At 42.7% G+C, this 26,360-nt stretch overlaps 1 protein-coding gene across 1 annotated transcript; it reads right to left on the reverse strand.

The window, feature by feature from the left end:
• Window positions 1-25,720, reverse strand: DMBT1 (deleted in malignant brain tumors 1). The gene is made up of 22 exons (XM_052677392.1): window positions 25,565-25,720; window positions 24,022-24,333; window positions 23,711-23,761; window positions 23,087-23,240; window positions 22,646-22,854; window positions 20,956-21,128; window positions 20,174-20,568; window positions 18,900-19,171; window positions 17,999-18,169; window positions 17,145-17,197; window positions 10,583-10,940; window positions 9,230-9,610; window positions 7,768-8,148; window positions 6,358-6,793; window positions 6,118-6,204; window positions 5,188-5,594; window positions 4,009-4,159; window positions 3,527-3,738; window positions 3,096-3,268; window positions 2,231-2,619; window positions 1,388-1,659; window positions 1-698 (listed from the first exon to the last, which is right to left on the reverse strand). The coding sequence occupies exons 1-22, from the start codon at window positions 25,623-25,625 to the stop codon at window positions 535-537; spliced, it is 5,262 nt and encodes a 1,753-aa protein (XP_052533352.1). The 5' UTR covers window positions 25,626-25,720; the 3' UTR covers window positions 1-534.
• Between the last annotated feature and the right edge of the window lie 640 nt (window positions 25,721-26,360).

The following is a 26,360-nucleotide window of genomic DNA, read 5'->3' on the forward strand; positions in this document are numbered from 1 at the left end:
AACATTCCTTCCTTTGATTTTGGGTGACACTCCTTGTGCAATAGATTTCAGCTTAAAAATCTCTGCATTTTATAAATAAGCACAGATCGATTATTGTTTCAGTGAAATTTTCAGCGTTAAAAACAATGCTTCCAACCATTAGAACAGCTACAACACCAAATGGCATATTTCTTCTCCCAGAACTAAGTCTTCCTCACTTTCAATAAACCTTAAAATATTTGTTATTGCCTCATTCATATTTTTTCTCCAGCTGACATTATTTTAAGGTATCTGATGAACATTCTCGGGAGAATGCGAGGAGATAAAAATAGGAGAAAAACGATAAAATGACTGCACCAAGCAAATTGAGCAATGATTATTGAAATTATTCTTAAATCATTTAAGAGGAGTTAAGATTACAAAGTTATTTTGGAGCTTGCAACAGGCTAGGATTCACTCCATCTTGGCTTCTTATAAATGGCACGTATGTGATTGCTGTCAGTGAAGCATTTTGGTGGCTCACAGTATGAGATTGTCTCGTAATTGGCCTTTGTTTCACATTATCCTCTGTAAAAGTGGTTTCTTCATTGCAGGCCTCAGAAGAAAGCCGGCAAGAACGAAGACAACGATGGCCAGGACAGCAACAGCAGCAGTGAGAGGCCCGAGCACGTTACCCGCAGTGGGAACCGTGTTGGGAGGAGGCACGGAAACATCCAGTCCTGTGAGGGAAGAGAGGAGTGTTTGGTGTTGTGGTGTCAAGGAGCAGGGCACAAAGAGCTGCTGTGCTAAAAGGGATGCTTCCTAGATCACAGCCAGAAGTTCTAATTTCATTGCCCTTTGAACAGGAGTTTTGGTAGCAAGGACGACAACTAAGCAAGCTTCATGAGCAGGAGACAACTGAAGGAAAACATTTCTAATAGATCTGGGAACGTGATTCTCAGGAAGCAGAGCTGGCAGTCAGTTTACAACCATCAGATTGGAGCTAATTAGTCCAATGGAATTATGGCACTAAATTGGGTTACTGTTTTGGGACAGCCAAAGCAGCTATCATTTTTCATGCATGCAGATGAAAATAGTTTGCAAGATGTTGAAGGAAGAAGGATGTTGAAGACAGGGTTCTATGTTCTTGACTTAATATCTGTCAACTCTACCTGCAGCAGAGAGATTGAAACTTTATGATCTTCAGTGTCCTTTCCAACCTAACCCATTCTATGATTCTACAATTCTGTGATTCTATGATTCTACGATTCAGTGACAATTGAGCCAAACAATCCCTTCCTGTTTACGGTGAAGTTAACACAAGCAGATTTCAAGGACAGATGTCAGAAACAAATAGAGCTATGGCTTTTTCACTTGAGCAACTAAGTAAGGCTTAAAATAAGAACGAGATAAATTTACTTGACTTTACCAGTATTCCTGCTCTGAGCATCTCCTTCTCGAAGCTTTAGCGGTCCGACAATGACGTCTACTTTCTCGTGGGCAGGACTTGCCTCTCTCTTGGAGCGGCTCAGGCAGCCCTGGTAGCAGCGGGAGGAGTAGTCGCCCAGCCGGCACACCGCCAGCTCGCACCGCAGGTAGACCGACGCGTGGCGGTGGATGAACTCAAAGGCATTGAACTTGAAGCGAGCAAAGTGGCTGTAGGGGGAGTAGTACGAGGCATAGGAAGAATCTCTGATGCATCTAGAAAGAAATAAAGAGAATTAGTCTTTATGGATTTACACGTGGATTACTTCAAAAATACGGCAAATTAGAACGCAGCCAGGTGCTGAGAACAAAAATAATGCAACTTTTAGACTGTGTCTAAGTATACCTAAGTCCTGTGAAGAAGCTAGAGAGGGAAGTATGCCAAGTGGTGAAGAGGGGAGAATGGGCTCCTTGCTCATTGTCAGTTCTATGTGAGGCACAACGAATGGGCCTGACACTTGACATGGTTCTGCTGGATTTACTAAAATATGAATGCCTATGATGATAGATTTCTGCTCCCAGTTTTCACCATCTCCTCCATCCATCCCACTGCTCACTGAGTTTTGCATATAAGGACAAGGACAAAGCCAGCCAAACAAAATATCAGTAAGGTTTAAGTTTCATTTCTTAGGCCTAGGTTGTAAAAAGAATTAAAAAAAATCAGAGAACTCTTTTGACAGTGCATTGATAAGAAGACCCAAACCAGTTCTTACTGTCTCTATTCTTTTAAAATAAATGCAGGAAGGACATTACCACCACACATCTAAAGACTTGCGAAAGCTCTTACCCATCCTTGATTATATCGTAGGCCAGAGTGTTAAAATCATGAGAATCGGGTGATGCCACACATGTGTCCACAAACATCATCAGATTTGGGTCAGAGCTGTGAAGGTAAGCTTGAAGGTACAAATTTTGGTTCAGGTCAATGTAGTACGGAGAGTCACGCACTGGCCGCAAGAATGATGAGGAATCATAAAACGTAATGTTTACAGCATATCTTCCAAACTGATTTTCATTCACATCCACAGTATCGTCAGCAACATACATCACTTGCATCCATGTGTTTTGTAGCATTTTGCAACTGATGTGTAACAGAAGATCCTTTTTCCTCTTTATTATGTGCCCAGAAGAGATAACTTTGATCACGTTGGAATAGTTGATTGTATCATTGCTTTCCTGTAATGTAATTTAAAAAGAGGAATTGAATTTCTTACACATCCTGTATTCTAAGCTTTGATAAAGTAATATGCAATTAAAAAGGGTAGTTTCATCTTAAGCTCTTTGAACTAAGCTTGGTGTTGGTTATTTCTGAGATGTAGATGTAAAGATGAGATGTAAATAAACTTGCTGGTATTTAATTAAGCAGAAATTAGTGGAGAAAAACTTCTGAATTCACAGCAGAGCCAACTTGTTGCACTTCTGTACACTGACCATGAAATGCACAATCACCCCAAATCTGCACGGCACTTACAACGATGATTTTCCTCCCTGAAAAGTCATTTCTATTAAGCATGAAGATTCCATGAGGCAAGGAATACTGAAGCAATTAAACCTACAGGTTTCATTGCACTTCTTAGCACCGAGGACCACAGCAGTCCTTTCAGGACTCATTTCAGTGTTCCCTGCAGTTCAGTGCAGGGCTGTAAGCTTACCTCTCTCGTCGTCCCACAGCTGTCGTAGGGAATGTTGAACACAACCTCACGTGATGTGAGCATCGGTTCACAGCCAGTGTCATTCAGGGTGACCCCCTCTGCATTGTAGCCCTGGGACTGGAGATAGTCCCTGCTAACCACTGTGTGCATGTAGTCTGGCAAGCACGTAAGGGCTGGTGGAAGAAGAAGGTATGATACATTTGTGAATTAGGCAACTGGTTAATGATCAAAGGGCGCAACTGAATCAAATGCTGATTTTTACTTAAAGCAGCTCACAGTAGAACCCAGAATATTTTGCACACATCACTTCCTTTCCCTTACATCTTTAAATACATGCACATGTTTATTTTACGAAACGACATGTTTTATTTTAAGAATCTATTAGAGGCCTGTCTGTTGAGCAGCGGTGTCTATTCTGAACAGGAACTTACCGATGTTGTGATCTGCTGGAATGGAGGAGTAGTGGGCTTGAAACCCTCTAGATGTGTATCTTGAATCGCTGTGAAAGCGAACGCTCATCAGGTTTGAAGATGACGTGTACGTGCGAAAGGAACCTGCACAAATTCTCCCAAGAAGTGGAGAAGAGTGTGGGGGCCCATCATAGACTTCAATGTAGTCATACTGGCACCTGCTGCTCTGCATCCTGAGAAACAAGCATCAGCACCTGTCAGAGTGTTCCAGAAGCTCGGGCTGACCTGATGAAAGCCTTCAGCACTTGAAGTTTTTGGGGCAGAGGTTTTATTCATTGTGCATGTAGTTGCAAGCAGAAAACACCTCACTGATCCAATCTGTTCAAGTCTTCCAAATGCTGGAAGACACTCTTCAAGTTGGGAAAATGTCTCAAATATACTTTCAAACTCTTCAAGTAAGTTTTGGCTTTGTTATCTGCCTGGGGAATCAATGATTTACTTACTCAATATCTCTAAATGTGAGCATAACACGGAAATTATTCTGTACTTGTATTTCCCACACACAGTCAGCGTTGTTTGGATAATTTCCAGGGTGGTTTGGGCTCTGCAGCATCCCAGAGGAATTTGAAATTAAGCCACCACAAAAGTAAGGTGCTGCAAAAGGAAGTGGAAGAGAATTTACTCGCAGTAACCTTTACAAAACGGAACTTTTGCTTTACGTAACTAATCTACAGATGCTGAAAAGCAGCTCTCCTGCTGGCTTCAGGTCATATTCAGTATGTTCCAAATCTAAACAAATATTTGGTTTTGCTGCAGGTTTACTTTCACATTGCTGGTTTGTTGTCACATCTGTAGTGTCAGATCACCATCTTCAGGCTGCTCTGATCTCTTCTTCCTGAAGTCAAGGTCTGGTTCTGGGAGGGCCCATGAGAATCAACATGGAAACACCTTCCTGAACAGACAGCATCCCCTCACACAGAAATAAGCACTCCAAGCAGCTGGGCAAGGCTTTAAATGAATTATCTCTTGCTTTGCCCATGAGGGTGGCTACAAAATGCCAGCATGAATGTGTTCTTACATAAAACACACAGATACTCCTTACAGCTTCCTTATAGGAAGGTGGGCATAAGCTCTGAACTTAATTCTTACAGCATGCAACATGCAAAAGGCAATTCTCCATTTTGTTTTCTGTGAATGCTCAAGTTCTTAATTCTGCTTCTCACTGCAGAAAGAGCAGGACGAAGGTAATGGCAGCTGTACAGCCAAAGAGGACCCAATGTGCAACACTTGACTGATAAACTGCCTGCAGCTGTGAATGCAAATGGTGAACATTTCGAGTAAAACCGTATCAATTTGAAAAATACCATGTGAGCACTGTATAAAAATCATCACACTAAATAAAGGGTACTACACACACAACTAATGTCAGTGGAGTAGCAGTGTGCTTGCGGTCTTGGCATGCCTTGATATCAGTGCACTTTGGTTTGTTAGCTCTGAACAAAACAACGTGAACACTTTGGCAATACCAGTCCACGGTTTGGTCCAACCAAAGAGCTCAACAAAATGCAAAAGATGAGAGCCACGGGAGAGTCTTACCTGCATCTGGTGCTGGGGTGCTCACAGCAGCTGTGGGGGAAGAATAGGAGCCACGGGTGAGCTGTGATGCTCAGATGAAGGAGCACCAGGATGGGATGATGGATGGAAGGGATGGAGCACAACGAGGCGCTCATGGAGCTGGATCCCCATCACCCACCTACCTGCACAGATGACACCGGCATCCTCCATGTGTGCACAGTTGTGCACAGCCCAGCCACCATGCCGGCAGCGCAGCAGGGAGGTCTCGTCCCCACGACACTGCACGTTGTCCAGCAGGATGCGGCCTGTGCCAGCACCAAAGTGAGCGCTGCCCGGGGCGGCGATGGCAGGCCCACAGCCCAGCTGACGGCACACCACCTGCGCGTCCCTCAGGCTCCAAAAATCATCACACACTGTGCCCCAGCGCTGCCCGTCCTGCACCTCCACGCGGCCCTCGCAGGCATGTCGGCCGCTGGCCAGCCGCACACGGGCACCTGGGGTGTGGAACATCGAACACAGTCAGGGTATGTCAGAATTCCCCAGCAGAACCCATCTCCAAGGAGCTCCCATTCCACAGCACGCTCATCATGCAGAACATTTCCACAAAATACTTATGGAAATATTTATCCACGGAAGGGGCACACACTCCATGACCCTCTTCTGCAGTGTCCCCAGCTGCCAGCAGTTTCATTGCCCAATAGATCCTGGCCCCAAGACACAGGCTTCCAAACTACTAGCTCTCCTCATGCTCTGCTTGCATCCTCCTTGCAGATTCGACTGCCAAGAATGCTTAACTGGAATGCATTCAAGACTAGACTGGATGTGGCTCTGGGTAGCCTGGTCTGGTGGTAGGTGACCCTACATATAGCAGAGGGGTTGGAACTAGATGATCACTGTGGACCTTTTCAAACCAGGCCATTCTGTGATTCTATGACATGAGAGGTCCAGGGCAGGAAGATCACCTCCATTGCTAACTGGTGTGGGAAGAGACATCGGGGACACAAAGAGGCACAGTGGGTGACAGTGGGCACACTTACCTGCAGTGCTGTATTCCACCGGAAAGCTTGTTTCTCTCAGCAATATTTCTGGAACAGGGGAACTTGTCTCTGTGGTGGCGGTCACTGCTACAAATACAGAAGATAATACCAGCCACAAGAGGATAAGTGGAATGATGAGAATGCCCAATAGAGGGTACAGACAGAGTCCGTCAGGAATGAAATCAGGACAAATTATTATTCCATAATATTCCAGCTTGACAGAAGTTAATTTATAAATGCATAAAATGGGTGCAATTTACAGAAAACACTTTTGAGTAGTAAAATGTTGCAGTACCTGAACAGACAACACCAGCATCCTCATGGTGGCGGCAGTTGTGACTCCCCCATCCAATGTGACTGCAGTGCTGCAAAGCCAGCTCATTTCCCTGGCACCACACGTTGTCCAGCAGGATGCTGCCTGAGCCTTGGCCAAAGTAAGCACTGCCCGGAGCTGCAATGGCCTGGCCACATCCCAGCTGCCTGCACACAACCTGGGCATCAGCGAGGTCCCAGAGATCATCACAGACCGTCCCCAGCTGGCCTTCATAATACAGCTCTACGCGGCCCTCACATCTGTGCCGTCCATTGACCAGGTGGAGACCGGTTCCTATGGGAGAGAGGGAGTTGAGCACAAACACAGTTGGATGAGTTACCTGGGAAGGACCTGTAGAAGCTGCTTATCCCATCTTCCTGCCCTGGGGTACCACCATTCCCCTTGGGTGCCTGTCTGGTCTAGTATTAGCCATTGGTGTGGACAGAGATGGTGGTGGAGGAAGAGACCATATTTTCTTTCTTCCCATGGCTGGGAGATATCCTCCAATGCAATTGAGTTTAGGAAATTGGATTGAGGGCATGAAGGTGCTTGGTGAGTGATGCTGGGCAGTTACCTGCTGTGCTGTTCTCCAGTGGGGAGGTCGTCTCTGGAATTGGGGCGCTTGTCTCCACTGCGGAGGTGACTGGTATGGTGGCACTCAGTCCTGCAAACAGAGAGAATAAAATCACTCACATCAGCATTGTCTGTATGATGGGCATGTCTCATGTAGGCTACAGACCCCTCAGGAATGAGATCGGGTCTAATTACCCTTTGTTACATTCCACCTTGACAGAAGATAATGGAGAGAATGGGGGCGGTAACAGCCTGTTTGAAATCATCATTAAATTGAAAGTGGTATTTAGAGATGGTGATGGCAGGGAAGGGCACAGCTGTAGCACCTGCCCTAAGGCCCAGACATTTTGAGCCAACTGAGGCTGGAGCTCTCTCCTACAGCTTCCTGCCCTGGAGCTGTGGGACTGTGGGACTGTGGGGCAGCTGCAGGTCTTGTCCCCATCACCACCACCCCATGCTGTAGCTCAGCTCCTTTGTGGGAGCAGCTGTTTGCTGCTTGGGGCAAAGTGTGCTGCAGGGCCAGGGAGGCATGACTCACCCATTGAATGGGGCCAGTCCGTCGTATTCGGTGGACCTACAGGTGCCAGGTAAGAAAAACATGTCACTTGGTACAGCTCTAAAGACTGCATCCATACAGCAGTAGAGATATCATGGTAAGTCATATTGCTGTCTTCGAGGAAGGATGACTGAATAACACTACACTCAAATCAATTGAACGCATAAATTTACAGAAAACACTTTGGAATAGTAAAATGTTGCAGTACCTGCACAGACAACACCAGCATCCTCATGGTGGTTGCAGTTGTGACTCCCCCATCCAATGTGACTGCAGTGCTGCAAAGCCAGCTCATTTCCCTGGCACCGCACGTCGTCCAGCAGGATGCTGCCTGAGCCTTGGCCAAAGTAAGCACTGCCCGGAGCTGCAATGGCCTGGCCACATCCCAGCTGCCTGCACACAACCTGGGCATCAGCGAGGTCCCAGAGATCATCACAGACCGTCCCCAGCTGGCCTTCATAATACAGCTCTACGCGGCCCTCACATCTGTGCCGTCCATTGACCAGGTGGAGACCGGTTCCTATGGGAGAGAGGGAGTTGAGCACAAACACAGTTGGATGAGTTACCTGGGAAGGACCTGTAGAAGCTGCTTATGTCATCTTCCTGCCCTGGGGTACCACCATTCCCCGTGGGTGCCTGTCTGGTTTAGTATTAGCCATTGGTGTGGACAGAGATGATGGAGGAAGAGACCACAATTTTTCTTCCCCTGGCTAGGAAATATCCTCCAGTGCAATCAGGTGTGGGAAGAAATACTGAGGGAATGAGGTAGCTTGGTGAGTGACACTGGGCAGAGTTACCTGCTGTGCTGATATCCATGGGCAAGCTCGTCCCCAGCACTGTAGTTGTTGCCCATGTCGTGCTTGGTGTTCTGTCGGTCGTTGGCACTTCAGTACTTGTCTCCAGAGCAGTGCTAGTCTGTGGTGTGGTTGTCATATCTAGTGTGGTGCTCCACTGTGACATGCTGGTTGCTAACAGTCCTGTGCTGGGCATTGCTACTGTGGAAGTCTCTTCAGCCAGTGTAGTGGATGTTGGCCATGAAGTTGTCAAATCCAGAATGGACGTCATTGGTGCTGTGGTGTGGGTTACAGCGGTCGATTCTAATGTGGAGCTTGTCTCTGACAGCCACACTGTGGGCAGTGTTGGGGGTTCAGTGGAGCTCCATTCTGTGAATATAAATAAAGGACAGTTGCCATATGAAGAAGTGTATCTGAGTAATGAGTATGACTGTGTGTAAGCTAGAAACCCGGCTCCACACGAATGAAAGACGGACAAATTACTCCACCAGCATGCTCTATCTTGACAGAAGTCAACAGAAAGAATGGAGGCAGGTGAGCGACATGCTTTAAAATTATTGCTAAATTGAAAGTGGTATTTACAAATGGTGATGGCAGGGAAGGGCACTGCCGTGGCACACTGCTGCGTGAGACACCAAAGGTCGGGGGAAACTGGAGCTCTCCTCTAAATACTCCTGACAACTATAGATGCCATGTAGGAAATAAATGTCACATACAAATGCACTAAACAAAACATGCACACAGAAATAGAGATATCACATCATGGGTTTTTTTTTTTTATATCTCAGAAGTATGTCTGAGTAACCCAACATCCAAATGCATCTGTTGTATGCATTTATAGAAAAAGATTTTGGAGAAGTAGAAATGTCCCAGTACCTGAACAGACAACACCAGCATCCTCATAGTGGTTGCAGTTGTGACTCCCCCATCCAATGTGACTGCAGTGCTGCAAAGCCAGCTCATTTCCCTGGCACCGCACGTCGTCCAGCAGGATGCTGCCTGAGCCTTGGCCAAAGTAAGCACTGCCCGGAGCTGCAATGGCCTGGCCACATCCCAGCTGCCTGCACACAACCCGGGCATCAGCGAGGTCCCAGAGATCATCACAAACTGTCCCCAGCTGGCCTTCATAATACAGCTCTACGCGGCCCTCACATCTGTGCCGTCCATTGACCAGGTGGAGACCGGTTCCTATGGGAGAGAGGGAGTTGAGCACAAACACAGTTGGATGAGTTACCTGGGAAGGACCTGTAGAAGCTGCTTATCCCATCTTCCTGCCCCGGGGTACCACCATTCCCCTTGGGTGCCTGTCTGGCCTAGTATTAGCCATTGGTGTGGACAGAGATGGTGGTGGAGGAAGAGACCATATTTTCTTTCTTCCCATGGCTGGGAGATATCCTCCAATGCAATTGAGTTTAGGAAATTGGATTGAGGGCATGAAGGTGCTTGGTGAGTGATGCTGGGCAGTTACCTGCTGTGCTGTTCTCCAGTGGGGAGGTCGTCTCTGGAACGAGGGCGCTTGTCTCCACTGCGGAGGTGACTGGTATGGTGGCACTCAGTCCTGCAAACAGAGAGAATAAAATCACTCACATCAGCATTGTCTGTATGATGAGCATGTCTCATGTAGGCTACAGACCCCTCAGGAATGGGATCGGGTCTAATTACCCTTTGTTACATTCCACCTTGACAGAAGATAATGGAGAGAATGGGGGCGGTAACAGCCTGTTTGAAATCATCATTAAATTGAAAGTGGTATTTAGAGATGGCGATGGCAGGGAAGGGCACAGCTGTAGCACCTGCCCTAAGGCCCAGACATTTTGAGCCAGCTGAGGCTGGAGCTCTCTCCTACAGCTTCCTGCCCTGGAGCTGTGGGACTGTGGGACTGTGGGCAGCTGCAGGGCTTGTCCCCATCACCATCAATCCTGCAGTAGCTCAGCTCCTTTGTGGGAGCAGCTGTTTGCTGCTTGGGGCAGAGTGTGCTGCAGGGCCAGGGAGGCATGACTCACCCATTGAATGGGGCCAGTCCGTCGTATTCGGTGGACCTACAGGTGCCAGGTAAGAAAAACATGTCACTTGGTACAGCTCTAAAGACTGCATCCATACAGCAGTAGAGATATCATGGTAAGTCATATTGCTGTCTTCGAGGAAGGATGACTGAATAACACTACACTCAAATCAATTGAACGCATAAATTTACAGAAAACACTTTGGAATAGTAAAATGTTGCAGTACCTGCACAGACAACACCAGCATCCTCATGGTGGCGGCAGTTGTGTCTCCCCCATCCAATGTGACTGCAGTGCTGCAAAGCCAGCTCATTTCCCTGGCACCGCACGTCGTCCAGCAGGATGCTGCCTGAGCCTTGGCCAAAGTAAGCACTGCCCGGAGCTGCAATGGCCTGGCCACATCCCAGCTGCCTGCACACAACCTGGGCATCAGAGAGGTCCCAGAGATCATCACAAACCGTCCCCAGCTGGCCTTCATGATACAGCTCTACGCGGCCCTCACATCTGTGCTGTCCATTGACCAGGTGGAGACCGGTTCCTATGGGAGAGAGGGAGTTGAGCACAAACACAGTTGGATGAGTTACCTGGGAAGGACCTGTAGAAGCTGCTTATGTCATCTTCCTGCCCCGGGATACCACCATTCCCCGTGGGTGCCTGTCTGGTCTAGTATTAGCCATTGGTGTGGACAGAGAAATGGTGGAGGGACAGACAATATTTTCTTCCTCCCTGCCTTACCTGAAAGTCAGCTAAATGTATTTCATGCAAAATTTCTATAGAAGACTAAGTGGGATAAGAACAAACTATTTTCGTAACAAATGAAATTATTTGATCATAGGAAAAGCACAAATAAGTGAGTAGAAGAAAGAAAATGAATTTCAATATCAAAATGAAATCCTAGGAAAATTCAAGTAAGAAAAATAGCACTAAAATTTTTTGCTTTGTTGATAGGAAGAAAATGTCATGCTTTAGAAACATGTGTTTATGTAGTTCTTTATTGCCTTCCAAATGTTTTCTGGTAAGAAGAGGGAGATGGAGCAATTTGCATTGAATCCTAGATAAGTTTAGAAAGTACGACAAGACTTCTCTTCCCCCAACCTGTGTCTTACCAGAAGCGTGTATGAGTAGCATTTCTATGTGCTGTGGAAAGAATGTTGAACTGGTGGCAGAGGCAAAGCTCAAAGTGGCTCAAGGAAATTGCTGAGGTTTCAGGGACACAGCAAAATGCAATGACATCCACTACCACTTCTTCCTAAACCTATTCTCATTGGGTAACCACAGTGGTGGCATAGAAAAATTACCAGGCAAACAATTTGGAATTCAGAAGCCATTCCATACTACTGATGTGCGACATTAAGGACACCAAGCAGTGTGCTAGTTCGCTTAAAATGACATCAGAATAAGACCAAATTAATTCTTCTGAAAAAAGAGTGGGATTTTAGAGAAAAAAACAGTCATTCTTACATCTTCTCCCTCGGTTATGGAATTTATACGGAACATGTCTTCCTGTAAAATTGCAAGGGAATTTTAAAGATCTAGAGTCCACATATCACAACTAAATCCTGTATTTTTTAGGACTAATTTTACAAGAATTCCACTAAGTGTTCAAAAACTGGACAATGAACACAATGGAATTATAAGCATTTCGGTAGGAATCCACTGGCTTTTACTTTCTTACATGAAGAAATGCTGAATAACTTTTCGTGAACACACCTAGATAGCTGCTCTTAAAATAGATCTATTCATGTGAAACCCATCTGCTTTTCAGTTTGATTTAGCTTTTCCATAATTCAGACATCCTGCATAAACAGCCTGAAAATATCAATTCCTAGATCCATTTTTGATGAGTTTATTAAAATGTAAGTAAGTCCCCAAATAAATGTTGTAATATAAGATCTCCAGGATTTATACTTCAGAAATCAAACTAGCAAGCTGCATTTGCCAGGATTTTCCTATCTGTCAAATCTATGTGTTGCTCGTTACTTGACACAAAGTCATCCAAAGCAAAAGAATCTTGAGAAGTTACCAGCTCCAGGATTTCTTCACTTCATCTAATTCACTGCTGATGGACTAGAGGAGCTGTCAAGACAATGCCCAAACTAAATATTTCCCTATTTATGCACTGTTAACTGTCAGTTCAAAGTGAGGAGCCACACATTTGGCCCTTGATTTTTATGGATCTCAATTGTTTCAAGCATTTACTTGGAGATGCACATTTATAAACCATACTTATACAATTTCTTCAAACTGGAGAAGCAAACCTGGGGAGAAACAAACTTGGCGTTAGGAAATTAAAAGTGATCTGAAATGATTTTACTTTCATTCAAGCAAAATAATTTGCTGGGAATCTAATCAGATACAATGCATCCTGCTTTGCACTTCAGAGGTGTCAAAACTGGAAAAGTCTTCAAAGCTACAAATGCAGCTCTTGCTGTGACCCAGGAGACAGAGGCAGGGCTGGGGAATGAAGGCAAGAGCAGAGAGAACAGAAAAAGAGACTGAGAGAAAGATGGCAAGGAGAGGACAGAAAGGACAGATTAAGAAAACTGGATAAGGGCAATATAAATTGTTATAATGATACTTATATAACTAGTTATCTAGCTATAACTAGAAACAATACCTGCAATTATTGTAGGTTATACACATTATTATTTACCTCAAAGGTACCTACATCACTTAGGAGACAGTAACTGTCGTGTAAGGAAAAAAGGTCCAAAAATTTTTTGAATGAAAGTCATTTCATGTCTTTGATTGTTGTAATCCATCACACAGTGATAGACTATGAAAACTAATCTCTTTTATATTTCATTAAATTGTACATAAGGCGAAGATTCAAATAACTCAAGCAATATTTTACATGTAGCCTATGTAGTCACATATATATTCTACAACAAGTATCTATTTTAGTAAAATATAAATAAATTCTTCCATAATTCCTAGGTCAAATTTCGGTAACGGGGAGAACCACACATACATTATATAGTCATAGAAGCAACTCTAACAACAATTCAAGGCACTGAGATAAGGACTGTCCCATGGGAGCTAGAAGATTTAAATAATTATTACAATTTAATATAATTAGGGACAGTTTTGTTCTACTAGAATTGCTAACATGCACTCAATTTCACCTTTAATCTTTTTCCCAAGTTAATACCAGCATGACTATCATTTTTGTCAACAGAATCAACAATCTTTATATCTCACGTTTTCTATGTGCCTTAGAACAAGTCTAAGTGGTTTACCTGATCTGGCCTCCAGAACTGCTGCACCAAGCAAAAGGAAGCACATCAATATCATAGTGGTACCCATCTCATCAAGAGCTGTTGATGGAAAGAACCATCAGGATATATACTCTCTATTTCTGAAGGGGAGTGGCTTTATAGATCTCTTTTTTCTACGGGAGGATGGTAAAATAAGCATGGCATGATAGTCTGAAGTAAAAATATGTTTGATTTGTTATTCAATATTTTGTCACATCCTGGTTTCTGCTTGAAGATAGTATCTCAAGAGTAACATTTTCCACTGCTTGGAAGAAAATATTTATGCTACTATGAGTTGTACAATCACCTCGTTGTACAAACAAAATGAGCTCTTATCCAAAGACACCTCTTGATTTTGGCTGACGAGTCTCGTATTTTTCTTTTATGATGACAAATCTTGGCAAGTCTGAGGAAGGTAGTGGGATCCTGAAATTCAAACGGGATTATCTCCAAGAAGGTTGTTAGAGAACTTCAAACCTTGGTTCCAGCTACTGAGACAAGTTCCCAGGGGAGCCATCAATGGGGTACAGATTTGGCATACTTTAAATATATGATAAATATATATATATATGATAATATATATATATATATATGATAAATAAATACATTAATGATAAAATAGCATCATGATCAAGAACAAGTGGGAGTCTCTGAACATAACCCACCAGAACTGTGGCTGTTGCTAAATATAAAGTGAAGATGACCAACAGACACCTCATCTAGACACTTGGGTGCTACCAGCATTGCTAGCTTTACCTCAACTTCAGTGTTTCTACCTTCAGTATTAGAGCCAACAAGAAGGGGGCTGCAAGTGGCTGCAGGGTCTTGATGGTCAAAGAAGCCACTGGAGAGGCAACATGCTGGAGATATGAGGAAAGGAGAGGGGGCAATCAGTGATTCTGTGCTGAGCTACCAGTTGCCAGGTGTTATAACAAGAGCAGACCTCAGAGAGGCATTAAGGCTTGCTTGCTGATTTATTTTCTTGAGCACCTCAGCCATCAGCAGAGAGGATCTCTCACCACTGTAAGTGACACATACTTTACCACACTATGTGGGCAACTTGCTCCAGATAACTAGTGAGGCAGTTCTGAGGCTTTAAGTGAATCACTGTGAGATATCTGAAGAACCTTGTAGCTGCAGCATGAGTATATTTGTTTTTGGAATTTTAAGGTCATGCCAAATTCATACTCTGTTCACCATGAAACTGTTAATGGCAAGAAAACATGAAGAGAATCACGGTCAGCTGGTAACTTTTTGTGAAAACCAAGCAGAAAAATCAGTGGATTCTAAGCATATTTAACAAACTTACGTTTGTTCTAAAATTTGAAAAATGCATCCAAAGCTTTCCAAAGGATAAAATAATGTTGAATTCTCATTCATCATTCTCTTGTCAGAGTGGCTAGTAGTCTGACAACTATCCTAAGATCGAAGTGCCAAAATATCATTCTGCATTCGATTCTTACCTTTACAGCCATCAAGTCCTGAATGGCATTATCAGCAGTCAAAATCTGTGGCACGGTTATTGTAATGCACAAATCTATTGCGTTCAAGGAGCCCAAGGGAAAAAAAAATGACCTGGAAGGTCTTTCCACAAAGGCCAGCATTATTGGAATGGAAGAAGGAAGTGCAAAACACAAGAGGCCAAAGATAAGGTTGGAAGCCTTGAAAGCAAACCTAAGAGAAGAGTAAATATATTTCTTCTTTATCCAAACAACCACATTCACACACGAATGAGGAAATGTACCCAGCACTTGGTATTCACAATTCATATTCTTCTGTTTTGACATTTTGACAAGAAGCTGAGAAAATACAGTACATTTGGCTGACCAATCCAACGTTGCAATCAGTGAAGCAAGAGTAAGTGATGGACAGCAATTCTCCAAACTCTTGTAATAACTGAAAAGGCGTAGGAGGAAGGGGAACACAAAAGTGATTCCCATATGGCTCAATGGAAAAAATACCCACTAAGCTGTCCAGGTAAATAAACAGCACCGATCATTTATTTTTTCACTTCATTCTTCATTAATTAATTCTTTGTGACAAACGTCAAAGATCTACGTATTTCTAGAGCTCTTAATCATCAGACAATCAGCACAGTACAAATAGATAACTACTATGTTCAGATTATATTGAATTATTCAGTCAAATACCGTGAAAAGGAGGTTTTCATTCTTCCCATTGGGTAGAAGTTCTCTAGCAATAATGTATTTTTGCTCTCTAGGACTTCTTCTGGCAGCTTGAAGTGTTTCTCAGCATATTACTCTGTGAAAGGACTTTGAAAACACTTTATGTTCTGCTGCCTGTTGTTAGGGGGTTTCTGTGGACATTTTGGCTTTTGTGATGTTCGGATGAAAACAACTGAAAGGACGTAGGACACTAATCAGTTTTCATCCATGACTACTCCAAGCATCTACACTGGAACGAGGGTGTCCACAGATTTCTACACAAAGGGGCAATAGTCTGAATGTCTGTATTTTGATCCCGTGAGGCAGTTTAGTCAAATTTATCAGGTTCCTTGATGGCCTCTTGAACTCTGTTGCCTGTGTGACATGAAGCATGTCAATACAAATCAATTTGTGTTTGTTTTACAGTGAGGAGACAAGTGGATCAGAAAAGCTGAGTCATGTCCCTTGGATTTACCAATAGAAGAGCTCCTGAATACTGTGGGTCAGGAGGTGAGAGGGAAGGTACTTAAGAGAAGTGCCATTCACTGAGCATGTTGACCTCAGAAAACGATTTTTTTCTTCCTCACCAAGCCTAGTTTTCTTGAATTCCACATTTCTACTTGTGGATCAAGGAAACTGTGGGGAGATTGGGACAATGGTTTTGGGACATCAAATAGTTGAGCAGTTTATTAGTGTTTTTCACAGCAACATTTAATATTGAAACCGCTGCACTTGGTACTTCTACCCTGTATTCTGGTACAACCTTGATTTATCTTCATCTAGAACCCCTGGTACAGACGTAGCGCAGGAAAACAATTCTGAAAAGCACAAGCATGTTGCTGATTGGAGGCATCAACATCCTGGGCCTAGGATATTTCTCCCAGTCTGATTACAGAGATACTCTGGGAATGTGAGATGTGGAAAAGGTGCCATCAGACTATGAAAAATTATGGGGTAGCACAACAGCAGTACAACAGCAGGAGCTGGTGCAAGAGAGAAAGTAGTAGGGGCAGAGAGAATGAGCAGAGAGTAGTAGAGAGCAGAGAGGATGGTCCTTTTCCTTGACTGCTTTGCCCTTCAAATGTGGTTGTAGGGTGGTAGGTAGAAAAGGGGAGGACCCTCCTCAGTTCTTATTCCCCATGTTTGGGAAACAAAATGCACTTCCATTCTCTGTAGGCACTGGCAGTCCATTCTTGTTAGGTCCCTTCTCCACAGTGCATGGGGAGGTGAGGAGATGCCTGGGGTCACCTAGAAAAGGTAGGAAGAAATACTACAGACTGAAATGACTGTTTCTGTCTACTCTTATCCTCCTCACCAGGACAAGATGTAATCTCAAGTATAAGTCACTACTTTGTCTCTGGCTCACCTCACAGGTAGTATTCATGCTGTTCCTAACAAGCTTTCCTCTGTCACTGCTTGCTAGAAAACAAAAAAGTCTAAAGAGGAGCATTTCTCAACTAAATACCAATGATCTTTTCACCTGTAGCAACTGGGTTCTTCCCAACAGGTTCTTCCTTTATTAATGTTGTTATTATTTTGTTCTCACACAGGGATACGAGGCTGGTCACGCTTCCTTATGGCAACTTTCGTACATTCCCCTTGCCACTACAGGTTTGGAAATGCATAATAGCAGGAGTACAGATCGCTCCTTGGCAAAGTCACTTTCTCAGAAACCATGTCCTTTAATCTGATAATGTATCAGCAGTGAGCTCAGACACATAGGCAGTGTATTTGCAAGACCAAAAAAAAAAAAAAGGAAATATCTCTCTACAAATGCTTCCTCCCCTGTGTTTTTAAATTACACACTTACACAACAGGTCAGATTGTATTTATCTTCTACGCAAATATTTATAAATAGCCTACATTTTCCGAGAGAACCATATAAATGTGAAGAACCATTCCCCCCCAGTAAATTAACATCGTACAGGAACAATTCCTTATGTGCAATATCTGTGTATTTTATTCTATGGCTGATTACTGAGATTCTTTTATCTAAAAGAAACATTTTTCATGGCTACTTATGGAGTTTCTAATACCAGCAGGACACCACACAAGTGTTCTATCTGCATAATAGAATGCAGATGGCAAAAGAAATCAGTTCTTTCCCAAGCCGCTGAAATCGTTCTCGTGAAACACAACATCAACAAAACAAGAGCTCAGTTGAAATGCTCTGAAACATCCGAATTGCACCCTCCACCTGCAGACTCTTGGTCACCTCTCACATTATCTGGTAGGGGATGGGTTCTTGCATTTTGCGCTTCAGAAGAATTCCTCCCACTGTGAGGATGGCAGCTGCCAGCACAGCGGCGGCCACAGCCAGAGGAACGTGGGAGCTGGCAGCATTCACAGGGCTCTCGAGCTCCTCTCTCACCTGGGTGTTGGAGGGCAGCTCTGTGCGTGAGAGAGAAAGAGAGGGACTTACATTCGCCTCCTGAGCTAGTTCATTTCAAAGGTAAAGAGAAATTGATACAAAACGGATCTGATCGGATCTGCAATACAGATCTGAATGGAAAACAAATTATCAGGTGTTTAAGAAGTGATTCTGTGTCCATAGCAAACAAGCAAAGATTATGGCAAGAACTTAAAAAGTAGCTAGGAATGATTGAGCTGCAGATGCCCTTGTTCACTGCAGGGAGTTGAACAAGATGGCTTTAAGGGTCCTTTCCAGCTCAAACAATTCTAGGAACTTGTAATAATTACACTCCAAGACCATACATGCTGTTTCCTAACAGTAGAAACACCATTTATAAGGAATGGGGAAACATTTTCAAGGGGACCTAAAGTGTGGTTGCTAATAAATAAGAGGTATACCAATCAGGCAGAAAAAAACATTGAAAATCTAATACAAATCCAGTAGGTAGATGGGCTACATCTCATTTCTCTTCTGGCAGAACTAAATCAATTGCTACTTGACACGAGGAGAACAAATATTTGGCCTAAGTATAATAGAAAGGAAATTGTTTGTGAATACTATAAAATAACTTTATATACATATTAAAAAATAGTCTTAAGAATTGTAATAGGGTTGTGCATAAGCCAGCAGAACTGGCTTTCTGAAATGACATGCAAACACACAGCAATATACAGAGCCCTACTTTGAATACAAGTTGTTTGCACTCACCAGCATTCCTGCTCTCACTGGGAGCCTCCTGAAGCTGAACAGGTCCGATGACAACGCTCACTTTCCCCTGGGAAGATCCTGCATTCCTCCTGAACCTGTTCACACAGCCTTGATAGCAGCGGGAAGAATAGTCCCCAGAGCTGCACACCACCATCTCACACTGCAGGTAGACTGATGGGAAGCGGTTGACAAAGGAGAACGCATTAAAAGCAAACCGACTGACGCTTGGGTATGGTGAATAATAAGAAGAGTAGGTAGGGTCTTTAACACACCTAGAGAGAGAGAGAAAACTAACAGATTAGATTTCACTGGGCTTCTTTTCCTCATAAAGATCCCAGAGTTCTCACAGTTTATCCTATATTGCAATGATATCCCAACACCTATGATATTTATAAGAGGATATTACTGATTTTAGATTTAGTAAATACACTTTCTTTTGACGTTGTTAAAGGTCAAATGAATAAAAATTAATTGTAAAAAGACCAGAATCTATTTGACATGTGTCCTGGTTGAGTGCCCTTTCTGTTTCTGCTTGATGAATAAGCATTTTTACAGGTAGAATCAAAAGAAATCTCAACAAGAGGAAAACCTTCCTCATATTCACACAGCATGTAAAAGGGAGGACACTCATCTCACATGCAGGAGGCACTATGTCACTGCCCTAGCCTCCTATAAGCAATAGACTTCCAGCCTAATGGTTGGTTATTTTACTTTGGTAAGGTTACCAATAAGAACTTCTTCTCAGGAGGTAGAAAGATTCAAGTCCCACTAAGCACACAAGGGAAATAAATTAGCAAGAGTTTTTCTTTCCTGGAAGAAAATGTGACACCAAGAGCAACACTTTTATGCTTCTAGCTCTTTGTCTATTTAGCATTACTGACAAGAGAGCACAAATATTCCATTTCAAATTAAAAGGCAAATTTTGTATAAATTCAAGGAAACAGTATTTAAAAAACTTTGATTTTGGAGTACAGAAACAAAGAGCCATCGACATTCCAGTATTTCATTCATCTATGTCAGAAACAAGTCTAGACCTCAGTTTCTACGCTGCCTCCTGGAGTGAAACTGGAGCTTGACTGCTACTTCTCAATGGGATTTCAATTGCCACATTTAATTTTATTTAGTCTGTGGCAGAAAGTGTTTATTAAAAGTGTATTTGTATTGAGAATGATAACCAATGCACACTGGTCCTAAGTTATATCTTTCATTAATGACTCACTTTAAGATCTCTGTATCCAAATACCTTCAAAATCATTCCTAAGAAAAGTTCTTACCCACTTCTGATCAAGTCGTAGGTCAGTGCTGTAAAATTGTTAGGATCAGGTGATGCCACACACGTATCCACAAACAGCACCAGATTTGAGTCATTGCTGCGAAGAGAAGCTTGAAGGAACAAAGTCTGATTCAGCTCAACATAGTAAGGAAACTTATACACTGGCAAAAGGAAAGAGGAGGAATTGTAGAATGCAAAGTCCACTTCATATCTGCCATATTGGGTTTCATCAATGTTAGCAACACCACGGTCATTAGCAGTGTACATTACTTGTACCCAGGTTTTCTGGAGCATTTTGCAGTTCACATGCAAGTAAAGGTCCTTTTTCCTCTTGATGGTGGAATCAGAAGCAAATACTCTTATCATGTTGGAATAGGTGAAAGTCTCGTTGCTGCTCTGTTTGACACATTGGATGAGTGCAAGATTATTGTGCGTAGTTACGTTCACACCATGCAGTACAAACTGTATGTGTCAGATCCTTCTATTACTCAGAAAGGATGTGTCATACTCAAAAACCTAAAGCATCTTATATGTGACTGTTCACTCTATCCTACACTTTCTTCTTTAAAGCATCACTGAAATACATACAGATATTACTTAAAATCTAAGAAGGACAAGCAGGGATGTTTAATCAACCTTAGCCTCCGGAAAGACATGCTGCTTTTGTGTGTTCTGAATACTTGTAGACAGCAATGCCCCATGCAATTCTTGACAGTTTTCCAACTGCATATTAAGTTTCTGTGCCCAGATCTGGAGATATGTCCAAAGTACACTGACACTCACCTGTCTACGGGTACCACAGCTGTTGTATGGAATGTTGAATATAACCTGGGTTGATGTAATTCTTGGTCTACAAGAAGAGTCAGACAAGCTAGCGTTCCACACAGAGTAACCCTGTGACTGGAGGTAGCTTCTCTCTACAACTGCACGCATGTGGGTGGGGAAGCAAAAGAGGGCTAGGGCAGAAAATATGAATTATTAGTGAAGTGATGTAATTAATAATGTTCACATGATAAAGTTTCACCAAATGCAAAAGCTTCTATCATTTAGGGAAGGTATTTCATTTTTACACCTCACGCTTAGATGTGAATAATCTCTGACAAACTTCAGTTGACCTTCAGTTACTCTCCTAGTAAAAACAAGTAGTATACCATAGCATTTTGATGACACCTTGATCCAGTATCACCACTCATACAAAAATGATTAGAGATGGGAGTCTTTTCTAAATAAGCATCCAAAAGCTAACGTGGAAGTTGTAGAAATAAATGTATACTGTTTGCAGAAACACTACTTGCTTAGGGAGGAGATCTAGGAACCATCCTCATGACTGGGTCCATTACATGGAAAGGAATGATCCCAGGGAGATCCTAGCTTCCGGCAGAGATAAGTGTCCAGGGACAGCAGGTGATTTTGTAAGTATTGATGGCAACTATTTGTGCTTGGGGTGGCTGTTAGAAATTAGAAATGCATTAGAAAAACTCCCCCGCTAGACCGCAATGGAAGAGATCACTCAGAGAAGTTGTGGCTATGAAAATTTCATCCTTTGGTGATTTGCAACTGATCATTAGGTTCAATCTTTCATGGGATAAGGAAGCACAGATGAGATTATGTAGCAGCCTGTCCAATCTCATCTAGAGAAACTCCAACGACAGAGATGCTAGAGATTGATTCTTCTCACTGAAATTTTTTTTCTTCTACCAAGACAAGACCTCTAACCATGCAACTTGTACCTGTTGCCTCTCATCTCCTCCATGTGGCCCTCTTGAAAAGAGCTTCCATCCTCTTTGTAGCCACACTCTTAGTACAGGAAAACTGTGATGAGGTCCTCCTATCTAACTCCTTCAGTCTTTCCCCCTAAGGCAAGTTCTCCACCCTTTGAACATCTATGTGACCACCTATGGACACCTCTCCAGTCTGTCTACATCACTTTAGAATTGGTGGGACAAGAGCTGAACACAGTACTCAGGCTGCTGCCTGACAAGCACTGAGTAGAGGGAAATGATCACATCTGAGTGTCTGCAGGTAAGACCCCTGGAGATGCAGCTCAGAGTCCAATTTCACTTTCATTGCTGCTTAAATTCATAATGGATGTGATCTGGTGCTGGTGATAGTCCTGCTAGTTGGAGTAGGGAAAATTCAAATATCCTTTCCAATGAATTTTTGTACAAGAAATTGTCCACAAGAATAGAAAAAACGTGAAAATAATGAGGTGATAAGAATAAAGATGAGTTTAGACTGACCATCATAAAAAAAACCATGTAAGTGGAACCAACTTGATAGTTGAAGGTCTTTATAAAATGAAAAATTAATTATTGTCTGGAAGTCATCAGTTAATAACCACTTATGAAATTCAAGTAAGAGTGTCATCTTTTTTAGGAGCGGTGCAAAAACATTAACAAATACTTTGGCAAATAACATCAGGGTATAAAAGCCTTTTGGCCAAGAAAATGTTATAAAGTGAACGGAAACTTACTGGTGTTCTGATCTGCTGGAAAGGAATGATAATCAGCATAAAACCCTCTATTTGAATATCTAGAGTCACTGTGAAATCTGACAGTCAGCATATTTGAAGAGGATGTGTACATGATGTTGTAACCAGAACAAATTCTTCCAAGCAGAGGAGAAGTACTTGGTGGACCATCATAGATCTCAATATAGTCATACTGGCATCCACCTTGCAGCCTGGGGAAGGAACACGAACATAGGGCAAAACATGAACAGTGGGGTAAAACGCATTTGGTAAAGTTCAGTATTATAAATGCTGAATAAACAACAAACCAAGATACTGCACTGACACAATTTCAAGGTAATATTTATGATACGCGTTTAAGTATTGGGAAAATGTTTGAGAACTGTGCTTTTAAGCTGAAATTTTTGCCCCATTTACTAGTCAGGAAACAAGCAATTTACTTACTGAATACTTCCAAACGTGAGCATAATGCGATAATTGTTCACGACTTGTATTTCCCACAAGCAATCTGCATTATCTGGATAATTTGAAGGATAAAAGGGACTCTGAATTGTTCCAGATGAATTGGAAAGGAAGCTACCACAGAAATATTTTTGAGCTGAAAAAAAGAGATGTAAATGAGATTCACTTAGATTTCCTTATCAACAAATTGATATACAGTAAATGTACACATACCAGAGCAAATGATGGCAAAGTGTCCAGATGAAATGAATGGATACACTCTTCTTAACAAAGCTAAGGTGTAATCATTACAGAGCTATGAAGCTACACTGCTAATTAGCATTTGGCAGGCTTAAAGCATAAACATGCATGAAAGAAAAGAACAGAAGCTGGCTAAAATGGCATAAAGCATATGAGAGATCAGGAAAGTGACAGATGCCAAAATATTCTCACAGGACAATCAGAGTAACGGAAGGGTAAAAGGTAGGATTACACAAGTTAGTAGATATTGTGGAAAATTCAGAATTTTATTAAAGACTATAAAAGACAAAACTTTGAGATATGAAATATAAACGACAACCCATACAAAAATAAGCAAAAATAAATAAATAAAAATCACATACATACCAGGTGTGCTGGATGGTGGTGAAGTAGAAACAAGGGTTGAGGTATTAGCACCTGTTGAGGCAGGAAGAGAAAGAAGCAAGTAAGGGACACTGGGAGGAAGGAGCGCACCAGGTTTGCTCCCAGCACTGGGGATGGCAGTGCTGCCCTGTCACGCTGCAATGCACAGCGTGGGGGTGTCGGCAGGGCCATCTCCCATAGGAGCACGGCAAAACATGGGCTGCAAATATGGCTCCACGACTCCCCATGCCAGGCAAAGTAGGGCCAATTCATCAGCCCAAGTAGCAGGACTTGGGAAGGACAATCAATGGTACCTGAGCAGATCACGCTGGCATCCTCAGAGTGGTTACAGTTGTGCACACCCCAGCCACGGCTCCTGCACTCAAAGAGGGATGACTCGTTCCCCGTGCACTGCACATCGTCCAGGTAAATTGTGCCTGTGCCTTGTCCAAAATAGGCATTTCCTGGTGCTGAAACTGCAAAGCCACAGTCCAGCTGCCTGCACACAACTGTGGCATCACTGATGTCCCAGGAGTTATCACAGACTGTGCCCCAACTCCCATTGTAGTAGACCTCAACGCGCCCCTCACAGTGGTTCCAGCCATTCACCAAGCTCAGAGAGGCATCTGGGAAAGGAGAAACAAGGAACACATGGGAAAACACTGCAGCACGCACACATCTCTCCTTCACAGGGCAATTTCAACACCACACAAGTTCAAGGCCATGAAGATTGCTACTCTCAGCTGACCTAGGCTCCTCGTTTCCATTACTCTCCTCTCCCATTCCTCTCTTCTGCATCTCTCGTGCTTGTTGAAAGGATGTAGGAGTTCTGGTGGATGGAAAGCTCAGCATAATTCATTTCTGTTCCTTGGCTTTCAAAAGGGCCAAGCCTATTCTGTGGTGCACTAATCAAGCTGCAGTCATCCTGTCAAAAAAAACACTTGTCCCTCTACACTCAATGGAGGTGCAGCTGCACATCCTGTACCATGTGAAGCTTTGGGCTCTGAAGTTGAAGAAGGATATTAAAAAAATGACAATGACCTAGAGGCATAGCTTAATTGATACAGAGAAGTCTTTTTTCCAATGCAAACTGTGATGCTGTCAGGTAAGACACAGCTCCAGAAGTGTTTACTGGGTATATTGTGTATTCAAATATTAACTCCAGCGAAATATCACTAGTAGTCAGAAAGTCCTCAGTAATACTAAATATTGGTTTCTCACAAAGCCCAACCTACCTGAACACGGTTGTGATTTGCAAGTGTAAATTTGCCAACTGGGCTTTTATTGTCTCCAGGTTTTCTTTCTATGTGTATGAAAGCCTCAAGGACACCTCTGGTAGAAAAATACACGTCCTTGAGACTTCATGATACCATATATGATAGCAGCTGTATCTTACTACTGTGTTTCCATTACATGATATAAAGCGAAGCATTGCTGCTCCATGTGCATCTCCAAGTTGAACTTTGAAGTCTTTTAAAGCAGGTATGCACTACAGGCAAGAAACTACATTCCTCCTAAATTTCATACTAATAGACATGGATTTATACAAATAAAGCCATTAATATTTTCACAGTAGTACTTTTTGTTTTAATCTATGCTACAGGACACTACTGTAAAAGTCAGAATAGCATCAGTTCATTGCACTAAATTTACTTCAACGTGAATAATAATTAATCACAAAGTTGATTCATATTTTTAATAAGAAAACAATGCTATCTAATTGCAGTCTGTTTTACATATACAATCTTTGAACACAATATTAGCACATGAGATACGTGTATGAAATTGGTGAAGAGGACTAAGCCCCTCTTCACCACCTATTTGTAAGGATGTTTTAAAAGATTTAAAGTAGTTTACCTGAGATGGCACACAGAATTGCTGTGCTTACGAGGAAAAGCAGGATCTTCTTTCTGCCCATTGTGCACAAGAGGTGCCAATGAAGCAGAGCATCAGAGTTTATACCTCCCACCTGTGAAAGGGTGAGGCTCCCAAGGCCAACCTGTCCAAACACTGGATGATTATGAAATGTAGTTCAACAGTCATGATCCAATTTATACCTGACTTCTTATCCAGTGTTTTATGACAAACAGATCTGTACAGCAACAGAACCTACTAAGAACAAAGTTCCCATTTCCTGGAAAATTTGTTCTATCATCGTTATTACAAGTTAACTGTATCTTTGACTTGTGTGCATGTCCAGTATTACCTTTGGAACCAGACTGATGAACTTAGGTATTCCTTTCCTCCTATCATCCCAGTTTGATTTCTTTGCTGCCTGTAGCTAAAGACTTAATTAGGCAGATTGCAACACATATTGCAAGGCCAGGCAGCAAACTCACAAGCAGGGATTCTATGTCATAAACATAGATGTTTATGTTTCTGATGGCTTCCTCTTGAAATTACAGGCTTGCTTCTCTGTTGGCTCTCAACAAACAGCACATAATACATGGGATTAAGTCACGTATCAAAAATAAGGTATTGCAAGTTATTTGTTAAATACCCTAACTGGAGCTCATTAGGAGTCTCTGCTGAACTTGCTCTGATTTAGCAATATCTGCCCCAAATCTACCACTGTGCTCTTCTGTTGAATTTGTCAGCAATTCTTTGAATCATAAAGCTTATCAAAAGGGAAGGAAATAAGGCCTGATGAAAA

Source organism: Tympanuchus pallidicinctus, unplaced genomic scaffold (assembly GCF_026119805.1).
Source record: "Tympanuchus pallidicinctus isolate F22 unplaced genomic scaffold, pur_lepc_1.0 scaffold16, whole genome shotgun sequence".
NCBI lineage: Eukaryota > Metazoa > Chordata > Aves > Galliformes > Phasianidae > Tympanuchus > Tympanuchus pallidicinctus.